This window comes from Taurulus bubalis (genome assembly GCF_910589615.1).
Source record: "Taurulus bubalis genome assembly, chromosome: 1".
Lineage (NCBI taxonomy): Eukaryota > Metazoa > Chordata > Actinopteri > Perciformes > Cottidae > Taurulus > Taurulus bubalis.
The window spans coordinates 8,586,604-8,611,000 of record NC_136589.1 but is presented as its reverse complement, the minus strand read 5'-3'; the positions used below and the strand labels follow the sequence as shown (position 1 = coordinate 8,611,000).

The following is a 24,397-nucleotide window of genomic DNA, read 5'->3' as shown; positions in this document are numbered from 1 at the left end:
AACCTCCGTCGTTCATATGCTTGGCCTGCCAAACCCCTAAACTGTTGAAGTGGAGTGTCGTCTTGGATAAAGTCGTCTGTGCCGTGAATAAAGGGCAGGAATGCATTAAACACCCAAATCCTTTCGTTTGCAACGGGTACCCAGGCTTTGTGATTGCTAAAGTGCACAGCTTTAAAGTGAAAAGGCTTGTTCCTCACCTTAGTCTTGTTTCAATCGGCACCGGCACATTTAGGTGTATCTGTGATTGCGGGTTTTTATAAAAAAAAATGTGACACGAGTCGACCACTATGTTTTAAGTCTACATTTGCCTGGGCTTCCTAGATGTTTATTTTTCTCTTCCCCTGTTTAAATAATGAATTTAGTATGTTCACCTGTGCAATCAGAAAAAGATGGAATGATTTCAAACACTGCAGTTTTTTTAACCGCTCTAAACAGGCAGGACTCATTCAATGCCTGCAGAATTAAACATTTGATAATTTCGGCTTTAAGATGAATTGGTGTTGGACTTGATCTATTTCAGGTGGTAGATATTATCAGCTTTTTGTTTTTACCAGGCAACACAAGGCATCTAAAGCTGCTTTTTTCAGGCTCGGCTGAATAAATGAAAAGCCTCCCTATTCCTTGGTGCTGAGTTCATGGTGGCTGAGTCCGTCAAATATCACTTGTTCAGATGAGTAGTTGCACTTTTTTCTCTGTCCCTTCTATCATTTCCTTCCTTGTGCTTATGACTATTCAGTCTAGGCCTAGTTATTCCTTGCCCTATCAAGGGGTAATAGTCTGTGTGGATAAAAATCTGACCATGAAGCACTATGCCCCTTTGTGATTTTTCTTTTTTTTCTTCTTTTCTTTTCATTTGTGTGGAAAGTCTGCCTGCTTCAGTACAAATCTAGACAGTAGTGGGACCAAAGTAAAAGCTCTAATTTTGCAGATGCTTGGCATGCTGCTTTTAAGCTTAATTAAATGATGACTGGGCTACTGTGGCTAAGTGGTTAGCATGCATGTCCTACAATCAGAGGGTTCGCGCCCCGGCTCCGCTAGTTCTTGTCGTTGTGCCCTTGAGCAAGACACTTAACCCCTAATTGCTCCCTGTTGCTGTGTCTGCGGTGTATAGAGCAAAAATGTAATTTGCTTTGGATAAAAGCGTCAGCTAAATGTAATGTCAACACATTTAATTTTGCTTATCAGTAAATTAACTTTTGTAATTATATGAAATTAGCTGTTTAATCAATCAGTAATTTGATTAAATCAGAACATTATTCTTCAGACTATTGCTTGGAACATAGTCATGAATGCTGGGTTTACATTTTAGGACTATCTAAATACTAAGTATTCAATTAGTCATAATTGACCCATATCATGGCCGATATTCAAGCATGTCCAACAACGTCACATGATGACAATTAGCTGGCAACCATCTTTTGAGGGTCAAATGCTTGTTTTTACCCCCAAAGTTTTTCATGGTCAAAAGGCTCTGAAGTTACAGCCTCTTCCTCTCCCATCATGTTCCTCAGCACACTGCCTCTCAAACGCCATCCATCTGCCTGCCATTGCCCTCTCCCATATCCTTTCTTTTGGGTACTCCTCTCACCAATAGGATGAGGAGAAATGTTCTCTTTACTTGTGCTTACAAAGGGCTGATAAATCTGCACCCACAACTTCTGACATTTTCTTTTGTCACTGAAGATTTGAGGAGAAAGGGCAGATATTGAGAAGCAAAAAAGAAAGCAAAGATGATCTGAAATGTTAACTTACTTTGAGGCAGAAAAGAGCAGTGAGAGTTAAGTGCCTTCTGCTTGCTCGGCACTGGTAATATTTCTCCCTCTCTCTGCCTCATCAAACCTTCTTCCACTCTGCCCTCCAATTACTCTCATGGTTGACTTTTGTTTCTTCCTTACAGATGTTTGGGTAAAACGCTAAACAGAAATATTTTTATTCTCTTTGTGAGTGAGCTCACTTGGCTGCATAAGTGCATGCACACTTTTTTTTTTTGCAGCCACACTCCACAGGTAAATAGACAGCCTTGACAAAAAGTGCTGTTTTGTGTGTGCTTTGCTGAGCCAGGTTTTGAAAAACTGGCACTCATTGGCAATACTGCTGAAGAGGAGTAAGAGGGGATCAGTTATTGCCCCTTGCATATCAATGTGGAACAAATACATGTTGCCATGAAATGCCCCAAAACAATACAAATGTAATATTTGCTAGCCTGCTCGTAACTCTGCTCATACTCCTGCTCATTGTCTTTCTCCTTTTTCCATTCCTCCTAAGATAGTGATCCTTGGTCTCCCTCGCCTCACTTGTGTCTTTCTTACAAAAGCCCTTTTCTCCCTGGGTGGACAGCTAGACAAATGATTTTGTTGGCTGTGCAAAGCAGGGGGTAATTTGTAGATGAGCGCAGCGCTTCAGAAAAGACTTGCCGCACCGAAATTAGTGGTTGTCAAATGCTGCACGTCCCCACTGATGGCCCAGCACGGCCCCCTTATGTTAATGTGGCATTTCAGCAAGAGGAAATAGAATTAGGATGAGGGGTGCTGCTGGTGGTTGTTAGGTTGCATTGTCACGTGTGCATACTTCTTTTTTATCTTTCTCTCGTTATCAGAAGAATAGCGTCTCTTGGATAAATTGGAGGTTGCAAATGGCCCAAATTATATTTGCTTTTGCTATGCGCTATGGACGGAACAGATTTTCTAAACAGAATGTCAGCTCTTCTTTACTCGTCTTTGGTGGCTACTACACACACGTGCTCAGCCCACCAGTGGTCTGTTAAATGGCTCCTCTCTGTTTATTAACGTTTGCTTGACGAGACAGGCACAGCAAGTAAAGTACTGAGGTGCATTTCTTTTTCATAGAATGTGATCACCTTTTCTAGAAATGCTAACTAGGAGTGATCAGACTGTGAATAGATTTGCATATCCATCAAGGGGTTAAAGTGATTACATTTATGACCGTGTGGTTAAAATGCTGTCTCTTCAACCACTTGGCCATTATGTTTATGCTTTATTTACTTGAGTGTTCTTCTGACAAATGACACCTAATCATTTGTAGTTTACAGTTCCTGTTTTTCATATTCCCATTACACCCTTTGTTATGCTGTCCTGTTTCCTCCCTGTATGATGTGTCCTCCCCTCCACTCATACACAAAGCCTGGATGTGGACTGGAGCCGCTGGTGTTGGTTAGAACTGATGTAATCTGTCTTCTGGGCTAGATACCATGAGGATGAATTCATCTTTAGGTACTACTGGGAGTATCTGCGGACCACAGAGTGCTGAGGTCATGTTAGTGGGGAATAGTCGCTCTGGGCCGAGTCTCCTGACATGTTTGTACAGGGCTGATGTGTCCCGCAGGTGTTGTCCAAACAGCTGCAGGCCAGATGTTTGTGTGTATGCTTGTCAGTGTCCGTGAGCCCATCTATCACACATTTGTCAGTCTGTCATTGACAGTTAGAAAACAGGTTATCAGCTGAACAGGAAATCCCTGCAAACTGATGCCATGGCTAAATCAATTATTTTGTCTTTATTTTTTTAACCTTTTTTTGTTTATTGTAAAGGTGTATAGGTATTCTAACTTAAGACAATAACTAAAACCTAGTTATGCAAGTTTGACCCACCTTACAATTTTCCACAAGGTTAACTATAGATGCCCTCAGAAAAGCCTGCCTGACCTCAAAGTCTTGAGTGTCAGGTTCCCCAGCTCGAGTTTAATATAGTGCTCCCAACTGCTCTAAAGTCTCATGAGAGATGGAAATAGTGCAACACCCTCCTTGACTCCCCCATACACACGTCATTCCTTGAGGCCTCACCCCTCCCACTTTGTTTCAACTGTTTCACAAAAAGAAAAACTGTCTTTGTAGATGGCTCTTTTTGAATAGCGTTACTCCTTCCCTTTACTGCTGATTTAACTTTTGCATTCAGCAAAGGCATGACTGTTTGTATCGTGATGGGATACGTGGGAAGTTACAAAGTGTGACCACAGAATGTTAACGGGTGTTACAACTGCAAATGTCGATCCACATTCAACTGTGAAACACTTGCACATATAAAAACAGGACGGGCAGGATGAATTAATGCATTTTTATTTTTAAGCCTGCACAGCGTTTGTCTGCTGTGTGAATTTATATGAGATATGGCGGCCGCCAAAGTGTGTGTGTGTGTGTGTGTGTGTGTGTGTGTGTGTGTGTGTGTGTGTGTGTGTGTGTGTGTGTGTGTGTGTGTGTGTGTGTGTGTGTGTGTGTGTGTGTGTGTGTGTGTGTGTGTGTGTGTGTCGGGGGGTGGGAGAGAAAAAGAGGTCCATTAGTTTTATCTGACAGAGGGATCGGATCTGAAGGCGTCTCTTCTCTGCACCTGCCCAGCCGCTCACTGCCCGGCTGCTCTATTAGGGAACAGCCACAGGGGAGTACCAGGCAGAAAGGAAAGACGTTGGCCTTAACCCCTAAATAATGCAGCGCTTAACTTTTGTCTCAGGCATATAGAAAAACCTGCACACAAACGCACACATTAACAAATTTTAGTCTAAGCAAAATAAATGCTGTAAACTGCAGCTATTGAGAAGCATCCGTTCTCAGCTGTCATGTATTTGCAGGCTATGATCATTGTTTTTTCTAGTCCTCTCCAAAAACAAACATATTCGGTTGTTTGTCTATAAACGGCAAACAATACTCAAGGCAATTGACAAATTTGTTGTTTTTCTTTCTTTTTTAAAACTGATTTATATGCTACATTAAGCTTTTGCCCAGAAGTAAAAATCAATATGACAGTGATATATCAAATACCAAATAAAAAAAGAAGGTTTGATGGTGTTGTTCTCTTCAGTTGCTTACCCAATTGTACATGTTTGTGTGTTTCAGAGATCAACAGAGTGCGTAAAGACATGTACAGCGACTCAGTGAATGGCCTTGTGGACAGACACCCCCTGGAGCTGCCTGAGCCTCTTGGACCCATCGTCCACCTGCAGGAAAAACTGTTTGTGCCTGTCAAAGAGTACCCCGACGTAAGTAGCTGCTTTGCACACCTCACACTGTTGCAGATGTATCACAGTGCCAATAATATTGGCACTTTTGCCTTAATTGTTTTAGAACTAATATTTACAGTGTCTTGAAAAAAATCCAATAAAGAAAACAATTAAATGGCACATAACATCAACGATATATTATGTCTATAGCAATATAATGTTTGCCTTTCCTTCTTAAATTTGAGTGTTGTAAGCAACAAGATGCCTTTTCTGTTTGTATCAACGGCTAAATCGGCTGTAATACATTAAAAAATCCTATATCTGTGGACACACACACACACACACAAAGCTGGTCCTCTCACCGTTCGCCATGCTTCTTTATGGCGTCATCTCTTGAATGACAGCTGGCAATAGTTCAGCAATCTGTCTCTGTGGAGGACATGGCTATTTTCTTTCATTTTTCATGTTGAACATTCCTGCTCACTCCTAAGTGCAATTCCTTCTTGGTTGTATCTACTTTGTTCTCCTTTTTGCTCTTTTTTTTTTTTCATTTATAGTCTGTAAACAAACAACTCATGACTATCTTGACTGTTTTGTTAGTTTGTTAAACAGTTGCTAATAACGACAAAGTTGTTAACAGACTACCGTGAAAGCTGTATCAGGTGGCAGTCTAAATTGGTCCTGCATGGTCTCAGGAAAACATGGCATGTTTGGGTGTTCATGGGCCGACTCAGTTTTAGGTTAGTGCTGAGAGGGAGATGAGGAGGGGATTGAGAGGAGTGGTGTCATGAAAAGTAAAGCACAATTCCATAAATATTCAGGTGGAATGAGATGGAAATCTTTTAGGCTTACCACTCGCATTGGTTAGAGCTGTGGCGGAGACTACTTTTTCTGGAATGGAAAGATATACACGTTTACATGCACACACACAAAGCTGGGAAAGAAAAGTACACGATTGAGCTGCCATGCTATGCTGGTTGTATAGATGAGGAGGATGGTGGCAACATAACCAAGAGGCGAGTCAGTAAATCTTTGTCTCAGGAATGATTGATGCGTTTGTGTGTCTATGGCTCCTTATATGTAGAGCCATGTAGTGTGTTTGCAAGGTTCTGACCTGTCAGCCACCTTTCTGTCTTCATGCTAATCTTTTGCGCCCACATGAACGGTTGTGTCACGTCTTGAGGAGCGACATTTCTCTTCGTAATCCCAGCAGCTCGCAGTGAGGAAATGAATGGAGGGAGGTGACGAAGGATAAGAGACAGTGTAGAGCAGGGCAAGGCTCAGCCAGGCGTGGATTGCATTTTCCCCCTGACAGAATTGATAAAGGGCACCAGGGACTGGCTGGGATCAGCTTAGCTCCAGCTGTCCCTCAGACCAGACCCGGCCTCTGAACTTAAGCTAAATCAACCAACCACAACACAGTCTGTCACCTTTCATCTCTAGTGCCAGGACTTCAGGTCCTTGGGCTGTCCTCTAATTAGTTGTGAGAATCATATATTTGCACTTGCTGCTGCCTTTCTCAGCTAATTGCCTTATTCATATATTTTTTGTGTTATATTATTATTGTCCATGATATTTCTACAAAATATTGGTATTGTAATTCATAGCAAAATTGTATTACCGGTGCAAACATTACACTTACTTATGTTCGGATTTTATAGTAAGCATTTAAAGAAGAGTGAGGGAGGTCTGTGAAAATGATGGCGCAGTGATTGCCACCTGTGGCTGTGAAGACACTCTCTCACTCTCTGACACACAAAGACTATTAACTGTGGCATCCTCAGCTGACCCCTGTGTTCCCTTTTCTCAATGTGCTATGCTGCTCTGTGCAGAGCTGCAGCTCAGTCTTGTGTTTACGAGCTGCCGTGAAAGCTACTAAATTAATTAGGCATCGCCCTCGTGGCCGAGATGACTCACTGATGACCTTCCACACTAATTTATACACACACTACAATACACATTCATGGGGATGTAAAATGGCACATATTTCACTTGGACATTTTTCTACTCTCTTTAGGTACACACTAAGTCATTAAGTCTGCTGGAAAAGAGGGAAATGCCAGATAGCTTTGTTTATATATGGATGTGCTGATTGGAACCAGGGGAAATCAAAAGCAGGTCTAAATTGAATAATTTCTTTACATCCCTGCATCTGGGACAAGATTTATGTGCAAAACGTGTGAAACTGTTGTTACATACACAATTAGATGCACGTTATGTTAATTTTAGAACTATATTGACTTTATTCCAAGTCCAATTCTCTCAGTGTAACTTTTAATAAATAGTGCAGGCATGCCTTTTGCTTACCCCTTTTCGTTTTCACTGCTGCTCTCGCTGCCCTTTGGAATTTAAAGCTATTGGGTTAGGCAGAGTTAAAAATGAAACTTGTAATTTCATCTTTTGAGCAGCAGACAATGGCAGATAAAGTGTTGCTGTGTTAACAGACTTCCACAGAGAGCTGGGCTCGGTAGTTTAAGATTAAAAAACAAACACAGCCCGATAAGCTGTATCTCTGTATCCAGTTTTAAAAGAGGATTTTAGATGAGGATTTTTTCAGTGTAAAAAGAAAGAGAGGAAATAACTGATGAAGGAAGAGAAGAAAAGTGTAACTTCCTATCCCCATCTGCCCACTGCTAAAGGGATAGGAAACTGTAATGATAATTATTAGACCGGGGAATATTTCCCCCCTCTCCCATTTCCGTCTGATTTCCCAGATACCCCGCATCGAAAAAAGGCTTATGCATATGTATGTGCGCTTGTGGATTTGTGTGTCTTGGTGATGCAATTCTAGGTTCTTCCAAGAAAGCAGGGAATGATGGTCCAAGCCTCAGTCTTGGCAACATCTCAATTTGTCACCATTCAAACTAGGTCTCCATCTTTCCACACTTCCCCTGTCATTTTTGGACACCCACCATCCACTTGCCTGCCTCTCAGCTTCCACTTTCATTTAAAAACACAACTCCCACTCACTTTTACCCACCATATCCTTATGCCGAGGTCACACTCCCTTGATTGAGCTTTCTCCGGCTCACCTAGGCGTCCCCCTGTAGATAATTTGATTTTTCCTGGTGCCTGGATGCAGTGCAGCATGTCACTTAAACCAAAATAACTAGCCTTGCCAGCACGCCTCTACTCTAATTCCTTTAAGTGTGTCCGTCTTCTGGCCTGTGTGTACTTGTCTGGGTGTCCCAAAATTGCCTGTAAATGTGTTTGTGTGTCTCTATCATTCTGTCTGCCTGGGTGTCTGTCTCCCCTCTCTCTCCCTCACCGTTCTTCAAAGTCAGCCGTTTCCTGACGTCGTCAGTGGTGCAGAGCGCTGTGAAGCGTCACCGTGGTGACTGCATCTTGACTGACAGCTGAGTCGCAGGCTATCTGATAACTTCAACCTTCAATTAAAATGCTATCTGTGGCTTTGCGTCTTTCCCAAGCTCACGCTCTCTCTCACACACATGCGCGCACACACACATTGATAGGCAGCTGACTGACACCTCAGCATGTCATTTCTGTTGACCTTCAGGCATCCGATAGGATGTGTTACATGTCTTTTAAGTTCGTCTCTGTCTCTACTTTATCCCTTGTGTATTTACCTACTGTTAAATGCTTGTGTGGGTTGTGGGCAGGTCACTGGGTAGTAAGAAATGTTTAGGAGTGAAAATACACACATGCACCCACAGACACCCCCTTTGCTGTGCTGACTCTATGAAATGAGAACCTCATTTAGATGTACGCTCTTGAGCAACTGCTGAACAGGACTGTCTGACCTCTCGCCAGCTTAAAAAGGCCTGACAGAAAAGAAGGATCACGTATATGGATAAGTCCGATAAGCTGTGCAATACAGCTCTGCTGTTGGAGTTTCTGTGGCATCAGTGTTTGTCTTGTGTTTTGTGGTTTAACGGAACACAGTCTGGTGTTTTCGGAGTTAACAGCATATTTGTTTGATGCCCCATGCAAGTCTACACTTTTTGAAGATTGGTTTATTTTGTTGCTCATCAATTTTGCCTTGTTTCCTACATTTAAAACTTATAACGGTGCCTTTCTGAAAGTATAACAAGCTTTACAGAATAAAACACAGGTGAAACTGTAAATGAAGTGTGAATTTAGGATGAGATTAAATATTTGCTCAAATATTTGATTAGAATTCATAAACCATGAACACTCGCAGTATATCTAAATATTTCAACACTATATTTGTGTACTTGTGTGTTGTAATGAAAAAGTACTAAGCCAATGTCAGCAGAAGTGATTTGAAAGCTCATAGGCCAAGAGAAGACAATAGGCCTCTGTCCTGAGACGGCCTGCAAGCTAGCAGAGGTAACACAGTATCGCAATGTGCCTGGGAAAGCCTGTTTTTAACTATCTTTTGCAAACCTACCTTTTGATAAGAGTTGATTGTAATGTGAGAAAAATGCTTTCTGGGCAGAAACCATATCTGGTTTAGACTAGTTCAGTTCTACTAGTGTTCAACTAAAAAGGGGTGTTACTTCCAATGTTTATAAATATACCGGTGACTTTTTCATATTTAGAAGAAATCTGGCTGCAGACTGCCTTGGTAGTTGTCACATGTTTCCTCCTTTCTTGCATGAAATAAACGGACAAAAGACAACTTTGATTCTTGAGACTTTATTCCTCTTTCCCCGAGTGACAAAGAAAATCTTCCATCACAGTGTGCACTTACTCTTGGCATTAAATTCAGTTTGGCTATCGGTAGTCTTGCTGAACAGGCCTATCTCCACAGTGTTATATCAGCAGCAAAGAAAGGTCTGGCTCCACACATTATCATTCTAGTGTAGGGAAAAAACGTTCTGGCTTATTTGTATTTCTTTAAACCCATCTTGGCATGCGCTAAACACGGGATGCAGCGACGGTGGCCTTGCAAAATGGATACCAGAGCTTCATTCCCGGTGATGCTTCTCTTTGACCGCAATGCACAGGTTCAAGAAAACTCAAAAAGAGGCTCTGATGATTTGAGCAGGCAGGATGTCCTGGACCTTTTCTTTTTCACTGCAGAAAAATTGCCTGGACCAAATCAGCCAGTTCCCTGCACAGGGAAAGTCATTAAGCTTGTTCCCATGAGGGTGTCATCACTTATCATGCCAGCTCCTGATATCCTTCTGACCCCCTTAAGTCATTACCAGAGTCCTGGAAATGTACCGCCCCACACCTCACCTCACCTCACTGATAGAGCGGCAGAGTGGAGGATTTTTATATCTCTTGCTATCCAGCCATGCATGATGATGATAATTTGATGAACGGATGGTCTTCTAGTTAGATTTTTGATGAGGAGGGCAATTACAGTGATAATTTAAACAGAGATGACTCTATTTGTTGTAATCAGTTAACATGATGAAGGGCAACCGGGTAAACTGTTAGATGTGTTTAACTGCTCTAATGCCAGTGATTGCTTGTGTATTACAAAACTTTAAGTAAGCTTTAAGTAGTGCTTCCTGGGCCTGTTGGTCTCTCGGTCATTAGACTGAGAGGCGGAGAGAGGGGAAAACAGAGGATGAAGGACAAAGGAAGCAGTTTTACCACACAGGAATCAAAGGCTGCACCAGGGACGTAGTGTTGGCACATAAAACATCTGTGTGCACAGACAAGATCCCACTGATGCAGGATTTTTTTTAAAGATCAATAGCAATGTTTTTGAGTGTTAAAAGTATCATATTAAGTATATACATTACTATTGATTCTTATATTCCGGCAAATATCTCCCCTAGGCTATTATTAAAGAGTTGTGATGAAGACTGGTGTGGAAGTAGGAATTATTTTACAGTTTAACTGTACAATAAACATTCATAAGGCGCTGGTATAGCTGAATAATAGGGACAACTGTCTGGTTGGAAAGGCCTTCTTGTATCCCTGTATGAATGTTTGACTGCCTGTTAGCTGGTGTATGAGAAAAAGGTGTTGACGCATAGCTTATGACTGAACAGTTGACGCATGTAATTGCATTAGTTCATGTGAAGCAACTTTGTTGCTTCACATGAACTAATGCAATTCTCAATCAGGAAGATCGGCAGTGGCCAGGCGTGAAAAATCAAAAGTAGATAATGTTTTCCTCCTCCTCTAGGTGAGATAAGGTAGCATTACATGGCTAGCATTGGTCCACCACTTTCTCAGCTGTCAAAGGGCAGTCTTTTATTGACTTGTGATTACCTCACACTCAAACGAACACTGAGGGGGAGACAGAATTGTATTACGCGTCTCCCAAGTCATGTTTTTCTTATTGCAGCTGACTTATCCAAAAGTTCACAAGCTTTGCTCAGTGCTTCCTCCACTCATGTCTTCCGAACTTCCAGCCGACATCAATCATCACGCTTTCCATCTCTCCATCTTCCCTCCTCTGTATTTTCACCCTGCCTCCAACCCCAAAATAAATCCAAACAGAATTATCCAAGGAGCCATGGATTAGGTGCGAAATGCTGGATGTGCTGAATAGAGCCCTTTGAAGTCTATAGGGCTTTCAGGCGAAAATGTCACCATTGGAATCTAAGTCTAATTTTGACTCCTTCATCGCCCCAGCTTCACCTCCTCTGTTCCTTCTGTGGTTAAAGCATGCTAACGTGTGTGTGTGTGTGTGTGTGTGTGTGTGTGTGTGTGTGTGTGTGTGTGTGTGTGTGTGTGTGTGTGTGTGTGTGTGTGTGTGCGTGCTGTGGGTCAGGCCACAAAGCGAAGGTAAGTAAGATTAATTGAACGATGAAACATTTCCACCCAAAGATGAATGAGTGATGAAAAGCCGGCTGGTGGCTAAGGAGGTTGTGTGTAGACTGAGAGAAACATTGATTTGTGCTATGGGAGACCCAAGAAGGAGGACGACCAAGAAACAGAAGAGAAAAGGCTAGATCCTGTGTACTAAGACGAGAAGGAAGCCTTCTCAGTTTCCAGACACTATGAATGGATACATTAAAGAGGTGTGAAAGGAGCAATGTTCAACTCAATGCCCTCTTTGAACCCTCCAAATACTGTAACTTGAAGTGAAATGACACGGAGCGTATCCTTGGCATGAGGAAAAGGAGTCTTACTGTGATAAATGGTGAGCCATTACTTTGGTATGAGCTGTTTCACAATAGTACTTGTAGCATTATGGGAGGGTTAGAATCAAGTGAGTGGGAGGAACAAGAGAAAGATGGCAGTGCCTGGTACAACCACACATTCCAACTTGATACATTGCACTGAATGAACTGTTCCTCATTTCCATAAGCCCAGCGAGGCCGGCTAATAAGTGATTGGTATTCTTCTCCTGGCCCGGCCCCGCTCTTCGATAAGCTCTGCGCGCACACAGTCAGAGCCCTCAGCATGATCTCATTTCCTGTCTCCCCACCACCACAAACAAATGCTGTCAAAGGCATAATTGTTCTGCTTTCCTGAGCATTGTTGGAGAAACAGTTGTTTCTCAGTTGTTCACACAAAAACAAACCACAATGCAACACACACACACACACACACACACACACGTGACTATCAGTTCTAGGTGTTGAGGATGTCTGCAATAGTTCACTCCATACTGTGTGTGTGTGTGTGTGTGTGTGTGTGTGTGTGTGTGTGTGTGTGTGTGTGTGTGTGTGTGTGCTCACAAACACACAGTGGCATAGACGTAGATATGCTCGCAACAAAACCCGCCTGTGGAGTAGCGATAACTGGGGCTAAACAAAGGCCCTTTAATGTCAGTGTAAGCCCTTGTCCTGGAGGGGTGTGTGTGTGCATGTGTGTATCTGTTTGTAAATGGTGTGATTCTCTGTATTTGTGAATTTGTTTGGAAAAAATACTTGACACAGAGGAGTAAGGAAAATAGTTTGTCCACCAAAGGCTCTTATTTACTTTTCTCATTTCAAGAATTGGGCGATTAGAGTGCAGCAATAATACAGAAAGAAAACTAGACGGCTGAGTTTCCTCGTCAGTAAAACACAAAGTTTTAGCATTTATTCTGTTCACCAGATGAGGGCTGACGGTAGCGCCTGATTGAACGGAGCTGGTTGACATACATTTTTTGCTACTGTGTTGTTGAACCCCAGAATGGTGCTTATTGCTCTGTCTTGGGGGAATCAAGCAACAGAGGGGGGAAAACAAAACCATTGATATAAACATCCCAATTTCACTTTAAAAAAAGAAAAACATGGTGATTCCCAGAAAATACTTTTTCCAAAGATATCAGTCCTGGGAGACAGTGTAGTGGATGTAGCAGCAGAAATAAAGAAAAAAAACAAGCTTTTTTTAGCAAGTGCGTAGGGGGCTAGATAGTTTAGCAAGAGGAGGTGAAGAGTAGATAGTGTATTTGGCAGAGAGGCCACTGTATCCATTCTCCTCCTCGAGCTGTACCGAGTGGAGTTTCTGGCAGGCTCAATGGCCCTGCACCCCCCTGATAACTCGCCCTCTTGGCTCTCCATTGTCTCTACATTCCAGTGGCTTTAAATGGAGGTCACCTTTTTCTAACGGTACATCAACATCCTTGAGAATAATGTCTGAGGCTTTTTTAGTGCAGGGCAGGAAGACTGGTAGCAGAGAGTCATCTAGAAACATTTAAAACATTGAGCATTATTTCATCACTGAGATTATTTTGGCATCATTAGTGATGAGATTGTTTCTTGTTACAGTGCCAGATTGTGGTGAGATGCTTGAAACACAAACATAGTCATTTGATGTGTGTTTTGTGTTGAAATTTTGCTTGAGTGATGTTTGAGTATAAGTTGTGGTAACTGCTTGGCCAGACACGACGCCTGCTCTGTGTCGTGCTCCATCCCACATGTTTTTTTTGGAGTTGTGCACATGCCTCTGTCATTAATACACACCCATGTGGCCATAAAACCTGAGCCACAGGCACGCCTGCCCTAATCCTTTATCCCTGAGCGACCTCTCGGATAAAGTTCAGTTCTACATCTAGAGAGGGAAAACTATGAGAACGCCGTGGCAGTGTCGGCCCTCCTTGCTCATAATGGCTCCCTCGGTACTGGAAAAACAAGATATTTAGTCTCCGCCCCTGCTCTGATGACATCATCTTGCTAACCTTTTCCCTCTTTATTTCTCTCAGCTTTCCTCCATCAGGCCCCCTGCTCACTGTCGAGTGCAATTGTCATCAACATATTCATGTCCACAGAGAAATGCATTCAAGAGGGAGGTCGGAGAGGGATGATATTAGCCACAAAGTGAGAAGGGCAGAGAATAAAAAATGTGAAATGGTCTGTCTGTCATTTTGGCATATTCCATCCAACAAGCGACCGCCTAATATTTTTAATCCAATATACTTATTTCCTTAGTCTTGTTTATTTGACTAATTCTTTAATTCAGCTATTGTATGTATTTAATATATTTATATTGTGTAAATCTGATGAGATTTGGACTGATGGAAGATATTATAGGTTGCTAGGAACTGTCACATGTCATACCTGCACAGAAGCCGACATATAAATATAGAACTTTTTAAAAGTGTGTGTGTGTGTGTGTATTGAGACAGTTGCTAGTGGGGTAGGCTGTGTAACTACACCCAGGACATTACTGTGCGCGTGCGCCACAGCATCACCGTAATGCCCACAGCTTGGGGTTCACCCCTGTCTGCAATGTGTGCTGTGATGCAGACAGACAGCGCTCTCCTGTGCTCCTTGAGGCTGTGTGTGTATGCGTGCACACGAGTCAGAAACAGGCCACCCTGCATCATTGGTGACTGACCTCAGAGGACAGGTGCCCCTACATCCCTCAGTAGCCGCACACACTCACAAATAGCCCCTGCACCAGTTTCCTTGATTTGAGTTAACCAACCAGACAGTTGCCTTGTGTGACACACACACACACACACACACACACACACACACACACACACACACACACACACACACACACACACACACACACATACACATACAAGCCTGTGTAGCTGCATGCTACAGGGAGACTCCAGCATCTCTCCAGCCATAGGGTGTGTCTTTCCTGCATGAGACAGGCTGCGATTGCAGGCAAGCCCAGTGAAGGGGCGAGGGAAAAAACGGCAGCCTGGAGTTTTTGACTTAAAGTGTTGATTTATGTGGTTTAGGGGAAATACACCAACACTGAGTCAACTTCGTGATCTCTCTGTAATCAAATGTGACTGCTCTGATGGCCTTTTGGATTTTTGTAGAGGTGGTGTGCAAAGCAGATGTGACTGTTTAAGAATTTAAAGCAGCTGTGTCACGGTTTATTTGAACACTTCAAAAGATGAACAGTTGTGCTTCTTGTTGTTAAGGAAAGCTATTTCAGTGAGCATTTAAGTAATTCAGTTAAAAAAAAGTTAAAATATCCCATTTTAACAGTTTCAAATCTTACCCATAATGCTCTCCACCAGATGCCGTGCACACTGTTTAAAAATAAATAAAGTGTTGGGGATTGTTTACTTTGTGTCACTGTGCTCTCCCGTCTCCAAGCTCTCCTCCTTTGCTTGTGTTTTTATTTTGGCTGAAAATTGTGCTGGATTATTTCAACACATTTTCCCTTCATCCCTTTGGAAGCCAGTTTCAAGTGGAGAGGATTACGACGGTAAATACGTTTCCTTTTGGTACAAAGCTCCAAAGCCACTCACTAGTAAAAGGGGGCCTTGATAAGAACATTGTGTCAAGCGCACTACCTCACCTCAGATCCCGCCTCCCCCTCATCACCACCCCTACTCCATTTTCCACTTGCTTTCTTCCTCCCTTTCCCACCCAAACTTATTCCCAGTAGTTCATTTTCTATTTTTTGTTCAAGAGTATTTTGACGGTTAGCAGGGACAGTAAAGTAAGCACCAGCCAACCCCAGTATAGCCTGTGGTTGGAAATTGAGTCAGACAGGTAAACGAAAACAAAACATTCTGGAAAGTGGAATCTTTGTGTATGTGCACACACAATTTGTCTATTATCCTGTGTGGAGCAAATGCAATGTGTATTCAGCCCTTGTTATTGATAGCCTTTCTCCTTTGTGGTCTGATTTCATATACTGACCTCCCGTTAAATCCTACTCCATATTCACCTTTTGACTCACTGGTTTGCTTCTCCCTCTGTATCTGCAGTATAACTTTGTGGGGAGAATCCTTGGCCCTCGTGGACTCACAGCCAAGCAGTTGGAGGCAGAGACGGGATGCAAAATCATGGTGCGAGGCAAGAGCTCCATGAGAGACAAGAAGAAGGTAAGCTCATCAGTATGGCAGTGTGTGTTTAATGTATGACGTTTTATCTCTTGATATTAATCGTACTCAGTAGATTCCACTCACAAGTACAAGTCCTACATTTATTTTACCAAAACACAATAAATCTTGCCTTTTTTCTTTCTCCACAAAGATTCATCCTTGAGATATGAAACAATAACGTGAAATTTACTGGGACTGCTGTCACACAAAAAAATCCCACTTGCACTGTAGAGACTTGAGACAGACACTCGTTCCGTTCATGCCTGGTGGCTGCACGCTGACATCTGATATGGCTGTTTGCGAAACGCTGTGCAGTGGAAAGTACATATGGCAGCCTCTATTTCTGGGCCTACTGAGCTGAGGTTGGACAGGAGACTGACTGTCGCAAAACAATGCAGATGAAAGTCGGCCACACGGTTTTGTTGTCCTGTATTGCCCCACTCGCAGGTCAACCTTGCAGTAGTATTTGTGGTCTTTTAAGACTACACAATTGACTCTTGGCATAGCCCTAGTTGCTCTGATTTGCCCGGCAGTGGTGCTGTATTAAAGTGCATTTCCATAAATCAGAAGAAGTGTATTTCATCCCTCCTTGATATGGGCATCAACTTCTCTACACACACTCACACATAGTCCACAGTGCATACCAACAGAAACGGGATTCATACACAGATTTACACAGATTTACACAGATTTTCAGCTGAGTCATAATCTTGGAAGCTCTAGTTTGCTGCAGGGGCAGCATTTTCTTCCCTTTTTTTGTGTCTCCATTCTTTTTTGTATTTATTTGTATCTCTTATCGTTTCCCTCGGAGTGTGTTTTCATTATCACAGAACAAAATGAAGTGGCTTCTGCTGTGGTTCTTTCTTTGGATTTGATCCAGAAATAGTTAAATGCTCAACATGCTTAAGCGTGTACAAATTCTCACACACACTGCAGGAGTTTGTTTTAGCTTATTTCATGAATCTATGAATAACTTTATTAATCTTTTACCATTTTCAACTTAACGACATGCCCAAGTTTTTTTGGACAGGACATGTCAAAGGCTCAAAAGTATTATGCTAACAAAGGCCCGGTGCAGTTAAACATTAATGCAAAAATACCGCCGAGCAGGGTCATGTATTTTAATCTGTGTTTTGATGATGAGATGAGTGCAGGGAATAACTCGATATTCAAAATGTTTCATAAATAGTCCTGGCTGGTTGTTTTTAGAAGGTATGAAGTAAATTAAATAAATAATGTTTTTATGGTAGCAGACTGGGTTTTTAGTACATCTCTATCATTAAATGATTGTCAGCTTTCTACACATGGCTTTATATTATTAATGTTCCTTCCTCACTACCCTTCTGTCCTTACCTTAGACTACTGTGGTGTCTGATTTAGATATTTACAGCAACGATGAACAAAATCTGATGGGGGGGGGGAAGAGACATCTAATGGTCAGTCAGTTTTTACATCCTTTGTTGTCTCAGACGTCAATAAATCACAAGGATCTTTGTCAGGTTAGCTCCCTGTACCCCAAATCCTTTTGGATTGCCAGGCTGTCACAACGGTCCCAGCCCCAGACAAAGCCTCCGACGTAGCCTCCAATCGCTGAAGCCTCGTCCTCAGTATTTCCAGCTTGATGCCCTGTGGCAGCAGAGGAAGCCGCGGGAGCAGCTTAACCAGTGTGTTTATTCAGGATCCATTAGCGGCAGCGTTTTTATGCTCTCAATAATTCAGCTGGCTGCTCCCTCCTGGGCCGCACTGCCTGGCGGGGAGTCGGCTCACTGGAGCTATGCAGTGGGAGAGAGACGAGCAAAGGCTGAGGGAGAGAAGCAGAGTAAAATAAAGAACAATGGAGAGAGAGAAAAGCACGTTGAGTAGACAATAAGGAGGAACGTGAAGAGAAAAATGCGGTACTTAACAAATATAATGCTTTTTACTATTTTCTGTTTGTATTAGAAGAATACATGTTACCTAGTATTACTGTGGTTGCTTGTATAAGTTGAGCCGGTCACCATTTTAGATTAACTAAATGTTACAAAGATTAACTAAATGTAATGTTACCATTTTTCTCACCACTTTCGTCATGCATAGAGAGACTTTGTTTTTTAGATGCCAACACACTGTCTTTAGTCTGTATTTAAATGACAAGGTATTCTAAATTTCACTAATAATATGTGCATAGTTAGTTTAGAATATGGAGAGAAATATACATTTCTTTAATCATCATAAACCCGCTGTGAAAATGATGAAATCACTGAGTGTGAGTGTGTGGAACTTGACGTTCCGCTCAAATATAGGAGAGGAGAGACTAACGCAGGATAACAACCTGTCAAGACTGCACTCTACACTCTATTCAAACTAGACTAATAATAAGGTGCCTGTGAGTGACTCCATAAGTGCAAGTACATCTCTAGATTGAGACTTTTGGATCACACACTATTTTCATGGATGGTACTTCTTTGAAGGTGTTTATGACACCACTACACTAAATCCTCTTCCAGTCTCTTGTGTTGGGTCCTTATTCTTTGTTTGTTTTTAAATCATGTAAAGTCTTTAGTTAGTGCCCAAAGGGAAAGGCCTTTTTTATGATTATTGTCTAAACGGTTGGAAGGGAAAATTACTCCTCCTGTGGCCTTATTTCAATCAAACCTTTATATAAAGTGGCAGCTTGAGTCCCTGTGGTTTTCACTCCTACAGTCACGCTTAATACAAAACAACATCAAGAACAACAGCAATTAAATTACAGTTATGTTATATCGACCAATGTACTCGTAGAATAGGGATTTCCCTCCCTTTTGCAAAAACAATTCCCTAGTTCTATTTTAGCTACTACAGCGTAAGATTACAGTTAGCGCCAAGGACCACCGTTTTACATTAAACCAAACTAAGTGTCCTTTTAGACCTGCACTTTGAGGAATGCTTTATATCAAATGAAATACACTTCTAACACTCTTGATTAGTTTTGTTTTTTTGCTGATTGTCCTGGCACATAAAAAAAAAAAAAGTGGTATCAGCACGGTCACTGGCAGAACAGAATAGGCCTCGGGTTTGGATCTTCAACCCCTGCCAGAAAATAGACTAAAATGTGACATTGCCAATCAATGTGTTGAACTTGACTGACCTGCTGGCACTGCAGCACGCCCACTTGTTTTGTTTAAAGTTTAAGCTGACTTTGTGGTTTTCTTTCTGATCTCCTGGGCTCTGATTACTTGACCCAGTGCAACTGAAAGCTAATTTCGTCTTTATAAAGAGTTTATAGAAAGCTATTATATTCATGTGAAAAGAAAAGGGAAAGTCCCAGTTGTTACTTTTGATGCCTCAGGGTTTAGCGTTTTGACATTTCTTTGATAGAAGGTGATGGTTAAGGACATATAGATGGCAATTCGCACCAGGTTTAGTGCCCCCTAGAACTTTTTCACACAGAGCAAGGGTCTAACATTTAGGTGAGCGGTCCAGGATTGCCCTCTGGAAATGTCTGTCTCCTTTGTACTTTTTGATTTAGACTTTCCACTTAGTGATGTATTTTATAACAAGAGATCTGGCCCAAAGCAATCAATAAAGTAGACCAAAGTCATCGAGCATCAAGAAGTCGTGCTTTATTTCAATTTAGTGAATCTTTAAGTATTTCAAGGCAGTTTATCGTACTTGAAAATGCAAGTAGAAATAATGTAATTTAATATATTATTTAATATTCCTTTGTCATTATCCTTCTTTTACAACCCTCGTGTCCTTTCATGCCCCTGCAGCTCCCTACTGCACCTGTTTGGTGTGCTGGCATTTAGCCTCAGTTACATTGACCCCAACTGGAATGTCCTTTTAGGATCAAAGGAGAAGGGACTATTCAGAGCAGGAGAGCTGAAACGGTCCAAACTGTTTCCTTGGCAAGTGTTAAAGTGCAATATTGCCAGGACAAAATTGTAGCGCCACACAGTCCAACATTCTATTTAGACTCTGATCTTCATTCACAACACCAATAATTAAAAGCTTTGAAAGCTTTGGGTCTGCAAATGTGTTCCCTATAATGTGTATTTAAGCACTGGAATTAATCTCTTCCAGTTTCAAGGGTGTGTCTGACCCTGTATTGTAAGTCCCCTGTAAAAGAAGGCAAGTGAAATGATGGTACCAACAAGATCAATAAAGTAACATGTAAACAACCAGAATTAACTGCCACTCTTTTTGGTACAACCAATAAAAGTCAGGAAAGTGTCAGGAAAAAAAAGACAGCCTTCTATATTTTGTGTGTGTGTGTGTGCGCGTGTGCAAACAGGTGGTGTACAGATGATGGACGTCAGGCAACATAACAAGCAGTCTTTCCCTCTGATCCTATTCTTAGATGTTGTCTCTAGATACTGTGTACGCGCTATTTATTCATGCTACATATTTTACCAAAACTGATTACCCTCCAGTATGTGGTTATAGCCATGGCATTTGATGTGGGCCAGCATGGACTTTCTCTTCAAAGGCCTTCCCAGAATTCCCTTTAGTGCTCTGCTCACCTTCCCTCTCTGTTCTCCCCCTCCACCCTTCCTCCTGTTTGTCATGCTGTCACTTTCTGTCAGAGGGCACAGAGTGACCTTGTGTGTGTGTGTGTGTGTGTGTGTGTGTGTGTGTGTGTGTGTGTGTGTTCCCAGATCTCGTTGCCCACAATCCTAACTAAATCAGAATCTGCCAGAGCTTTGGCCTGCATACTTTACATGCGCGCACAGACATGTGATTTTGTTGTGCATTTATGTATCTACGATGTGCTTTCATAAAGTACCCTGCTTTCAGAGTTGTGGCCTGTCTATCGGAGTCCCCTCTAGAAAATGAATCACCTTGTTGTCCCCATGTCCCCTAATAGGCCATAAGCAAACAGCCATTGTGAAATAATAGCTGGACTGCTGAAACTAGGCTCTCCACCCTGTGTGGAAAAGGGGAAAACGAGAGTGGAATATTGAACTTTCGTGTGTGTATTGTAAAGAGCAGTGCCATGGCAACAGGTCTCTGTGGAGTAGAAAGCAGGAGCGTGGCACTCAGATCGTGTGTGTGTGTGCGTGTGTGTGTGCACGCCCACCTGTCTTACTCTGTGGGGCTGGTTGAGTGTATTGAAATCATGTCAGGTGGACCCCCTGCAGAGCACCACAATGCATTGTTAATTAGACACTCTCACACTGGCTCACTACTCACAAATGAGCAGTGATCTGAAGTTGGGGTGGTTTGAATAGGTGGGGGTAAACAACAGTGTTCATCAACAGTCTGAACAAACCTGCAGGAGGGTAGAAAACTGGGATGCAGTTGACTGCTTAAGACTCTGACCTCCTTTTGAAAAAACAATCACAATTCTGATTTTTAACTGTTTTAGTTGCATTCATTTTTAGATAATTTTTTTCTATCAAATCACTCAAATATTATCATGGTAACATTATACAGTCTTGATTTTTGAATGTGGTGTCACACATCCGAGAATCAAAGGTTGTATCTATTTAGGTGACCTAGACCTCAACTTTTCATCTCAGGGGGAAGTAGTCAGCTTTCAAACCGCTGACTTTCATGGTTGTTCAGTGACATGCGATACAACCTCAGAGGCTTTTTAGAGCGCTCTTAGTGTCTGCTCACTGCATTTACTTTCGGTTGGGAAACCTGAAGAGGGAGAAACATACCTATGCTAAATGGAGGAGCGCATTTGAAAAGAAATGCAAATGTGATGCTACTCCATATTTTTCTACATATACCATTTTACCTTTCCACAAAATAGTCAGGTTTTGACTGGGCTTTATGTGGATGTACCAAAAAAAGACGTAAAACGTGCACTATTTCCCAACCTCAGCCTTCCCAATTCAAATCTAGAAACGGATTGGAAGGCTATCAAGCTTTGTCATTTTTTTAATACAGCCCATTTTGCCTTTCAGGGACTGCTAACACTACAATTTGGCACCCTCTGAGTGCTTAGGTGCAGCCTTTTCAGGTGGCAAAACGACTCCCCCAGGGAGCTTTTGTTACCTGAACAGTATTGTCCACGGAAACACGAGTTGGAGACAGAGGCACACGCTTATGCACCTTCACACACAATCCAACAGCACTTTGAACTGTATCATAATTGCATGCATATTATTAAATTGGTGTGGATTAAAAAAATGCCCATCCATCTCCCTCTGATCCCTACGCCCATCCATCTTTTCACTGATATTAATTGCTGCAGGGCTAGCTGTCGTCTTTGTCTCTGTGAAGCCAGGGATCTATTAAGGAAGAGCGTTCTTTCAAAGTTAAAGCTAAATAGCTGACTAAAGGACCACTCCTGTCATTCTGCTTCACAGGGCTCCATCGTCCTCTGTGTATGCTTGTCTATCGCCTCCTCTTCCTCTGATATGCTGTGTTACGGCACTAGTGCTCCAACACACCCACACTGTCACATTCACTCACCATCTCTCTCTCTCTCCCTCTCCATCTCTGTCCAGGAGGAGCAGAACAGAGGGAAGCCAAACTGGGAACACTTAAACGAAGACCTTCATGTCCTGATCACAGTGGAAGACACACAGGGCAGAGCTGAGATCAAGATGAGGAGAGCGATGGAGGAGGTCAAGAAGCTCCTCGTACCTGCTGTAAGTACATACACCCCCCCCCCCCCCCCCCCCCCCCCCCCCCCCCCCCCCCCCCCCCACACACACACACACACACACACACACACACACACACACACACACACACACACACTTGTATACACAAAGCATGCACAATGGTAGCTGCTTATGGCCTTGTAAGTTATTTAATGCTCTCAAAAAGTAAAGTCGCCGGAGTTTCCAAGGAAGTCGACACAAAGGACGTAGTTTTTTTCATTGGTGCTGAGAGAGGCCTTCCTCTGCTCCATGATCAGAGTCCAAACAACACCGCTATCCCACTGTCAGCATCCTGTTTACTTCCATATATAGACCAGGAGAACAGGTTGGCCGCACCCCCAGTGGAGTGGAAAAACATAGCTACCCGTACATGCATCCGGTGACTGCCACATTTCATCTCCGCCTTCCCCCCTGCCTTGACTTCCTCTTGCACTGTGCCACTAGTGATAGCTGCTGATTTTTGGCATGCAATTTGTATTTCCCCTGTTAACTGTGGTGACCAGGTGGACAGGGCAGCTGAAGGCCCAGATATGCCATCAGGTGGCAATGCAGAGTGCTTGGTGGTCTGCGGAAATGGGGCCAGCCAATGCCCAGCATGCAAGGTTAAACAAGAGATGCAGTGTCACTTGAATCGCAATGTTGTTGAGCTGCTTTCCTTCATGCCCCTTATCCAGTTAATACAAAATGTTTACACATGTACTTCATTTACATTTAAAAAAAAAAAAGCATCAAGGTCAATGTTTGCACTTGATGCAGCTGGATTACAATTTATCAGCATATCACTTTTAGAGTAGAATTATGATTTGAAACACTGGGTGGCACCTCAAAGAAGATTACCTCCTTTAATTTTAAACAAATGCACATAGGATGCCAGGAAGACTGAAAAGCAAAGTTGCGAAATGATAGCACATCTCTATGCAAACTATCTGAGAGTTGAATCTGATAATGTGTGAAAAGAATACACTGTACCAGGTTTACTTTAGCTACATCTAGAGCCATGACCTGTAACTTTTCGGTTAGCTCATCGGAACTGCATTGGTTATGGATGTAAAATCTGACACAAGAGGTGGGATATCCTGTCTAGTATGATCATTGCTCCCCGTCTGTCTTAGCGAGGCCTTAGCCTAGCCTGACAATGTGGACAGGACTTCAATTCATGCTGTCTGTTTTTAAGGATCGCTCGTCTATTAATTCTGCCTGTCGCACCTTTGGGCACTTGTTTTGTTTCAGAGAGCAGGAGTGTTTCAGATGTACACACAGAGGAAATTCACACACTCAACTATGTGCATGCACACACAAACTTGAAGAGGAAGCCATCTCTAGAAGCAGCAGAATGAGACACACACACACACACACACACACACACACACCCCCTTTCGGCATCCTTTTAAGTCATTGACAGCTCTTGGCGAACACTCATCAGAATGGAGTGCCACAAAAATAGCGTCCTCACTGTTCTTGAAATCTCTATTCATTTTGCAGCCTGACAAGTGCTTCAAATATGGTCTGGTGATTCGGTACCCGACCCATTTATTGGGTTAAGGAGGCGCTCTCCTCTTTTATTTCTCACACACAAGAAAGCAGCTTCAAGCTTTTTTGAGACACTAATAAAATCTTTCTCATAAAAAGTTTCACTCTACCCTTAATTCAAACAAAAGCTTTTATAGAGATAATTAATGACCCATTGCTATCCACCAGAGGCCATTTTCCTTCAAGCATTCTTCAAGCATTCTTAAAAGTTAATTTTAA

General features: G+C 42.4%; 1 protein-coding gene across 5 annotated transcripts in view; it reads left to right on the top strand.

The window, feature by feature from the left end:
- qkia (QKI, KH domain containing, RNA binding a) overlaps positions 1 to 24,397 on the top strand; it is a 69,629-nt gene that overhangs the window by 18,982 nt on the left and 26,250 nt on the right. For all 5 annotated transcript variants that reach the window (XM_079220538.1, XM_079220540.1, XM_079220539.1 and 2 more), the window contains exons 2-4: positions 4,842 to 4,984; positions 15,954 to 16,070; positions 22,490 to 22,633. In XM_079220538.1, the coding sequence (XP_079076664.1) occupies positions 4,842 to 4,984; positions 15,954 to 16,070; positions 22,490 to 22,633 (404 nt within the window). The remainder of the gene's footprint in view (positions 1 to 4,841; positions 4,985 to 15,953; positions 16,071 to 22,489; positions 22,634 to 24,397) is intronic.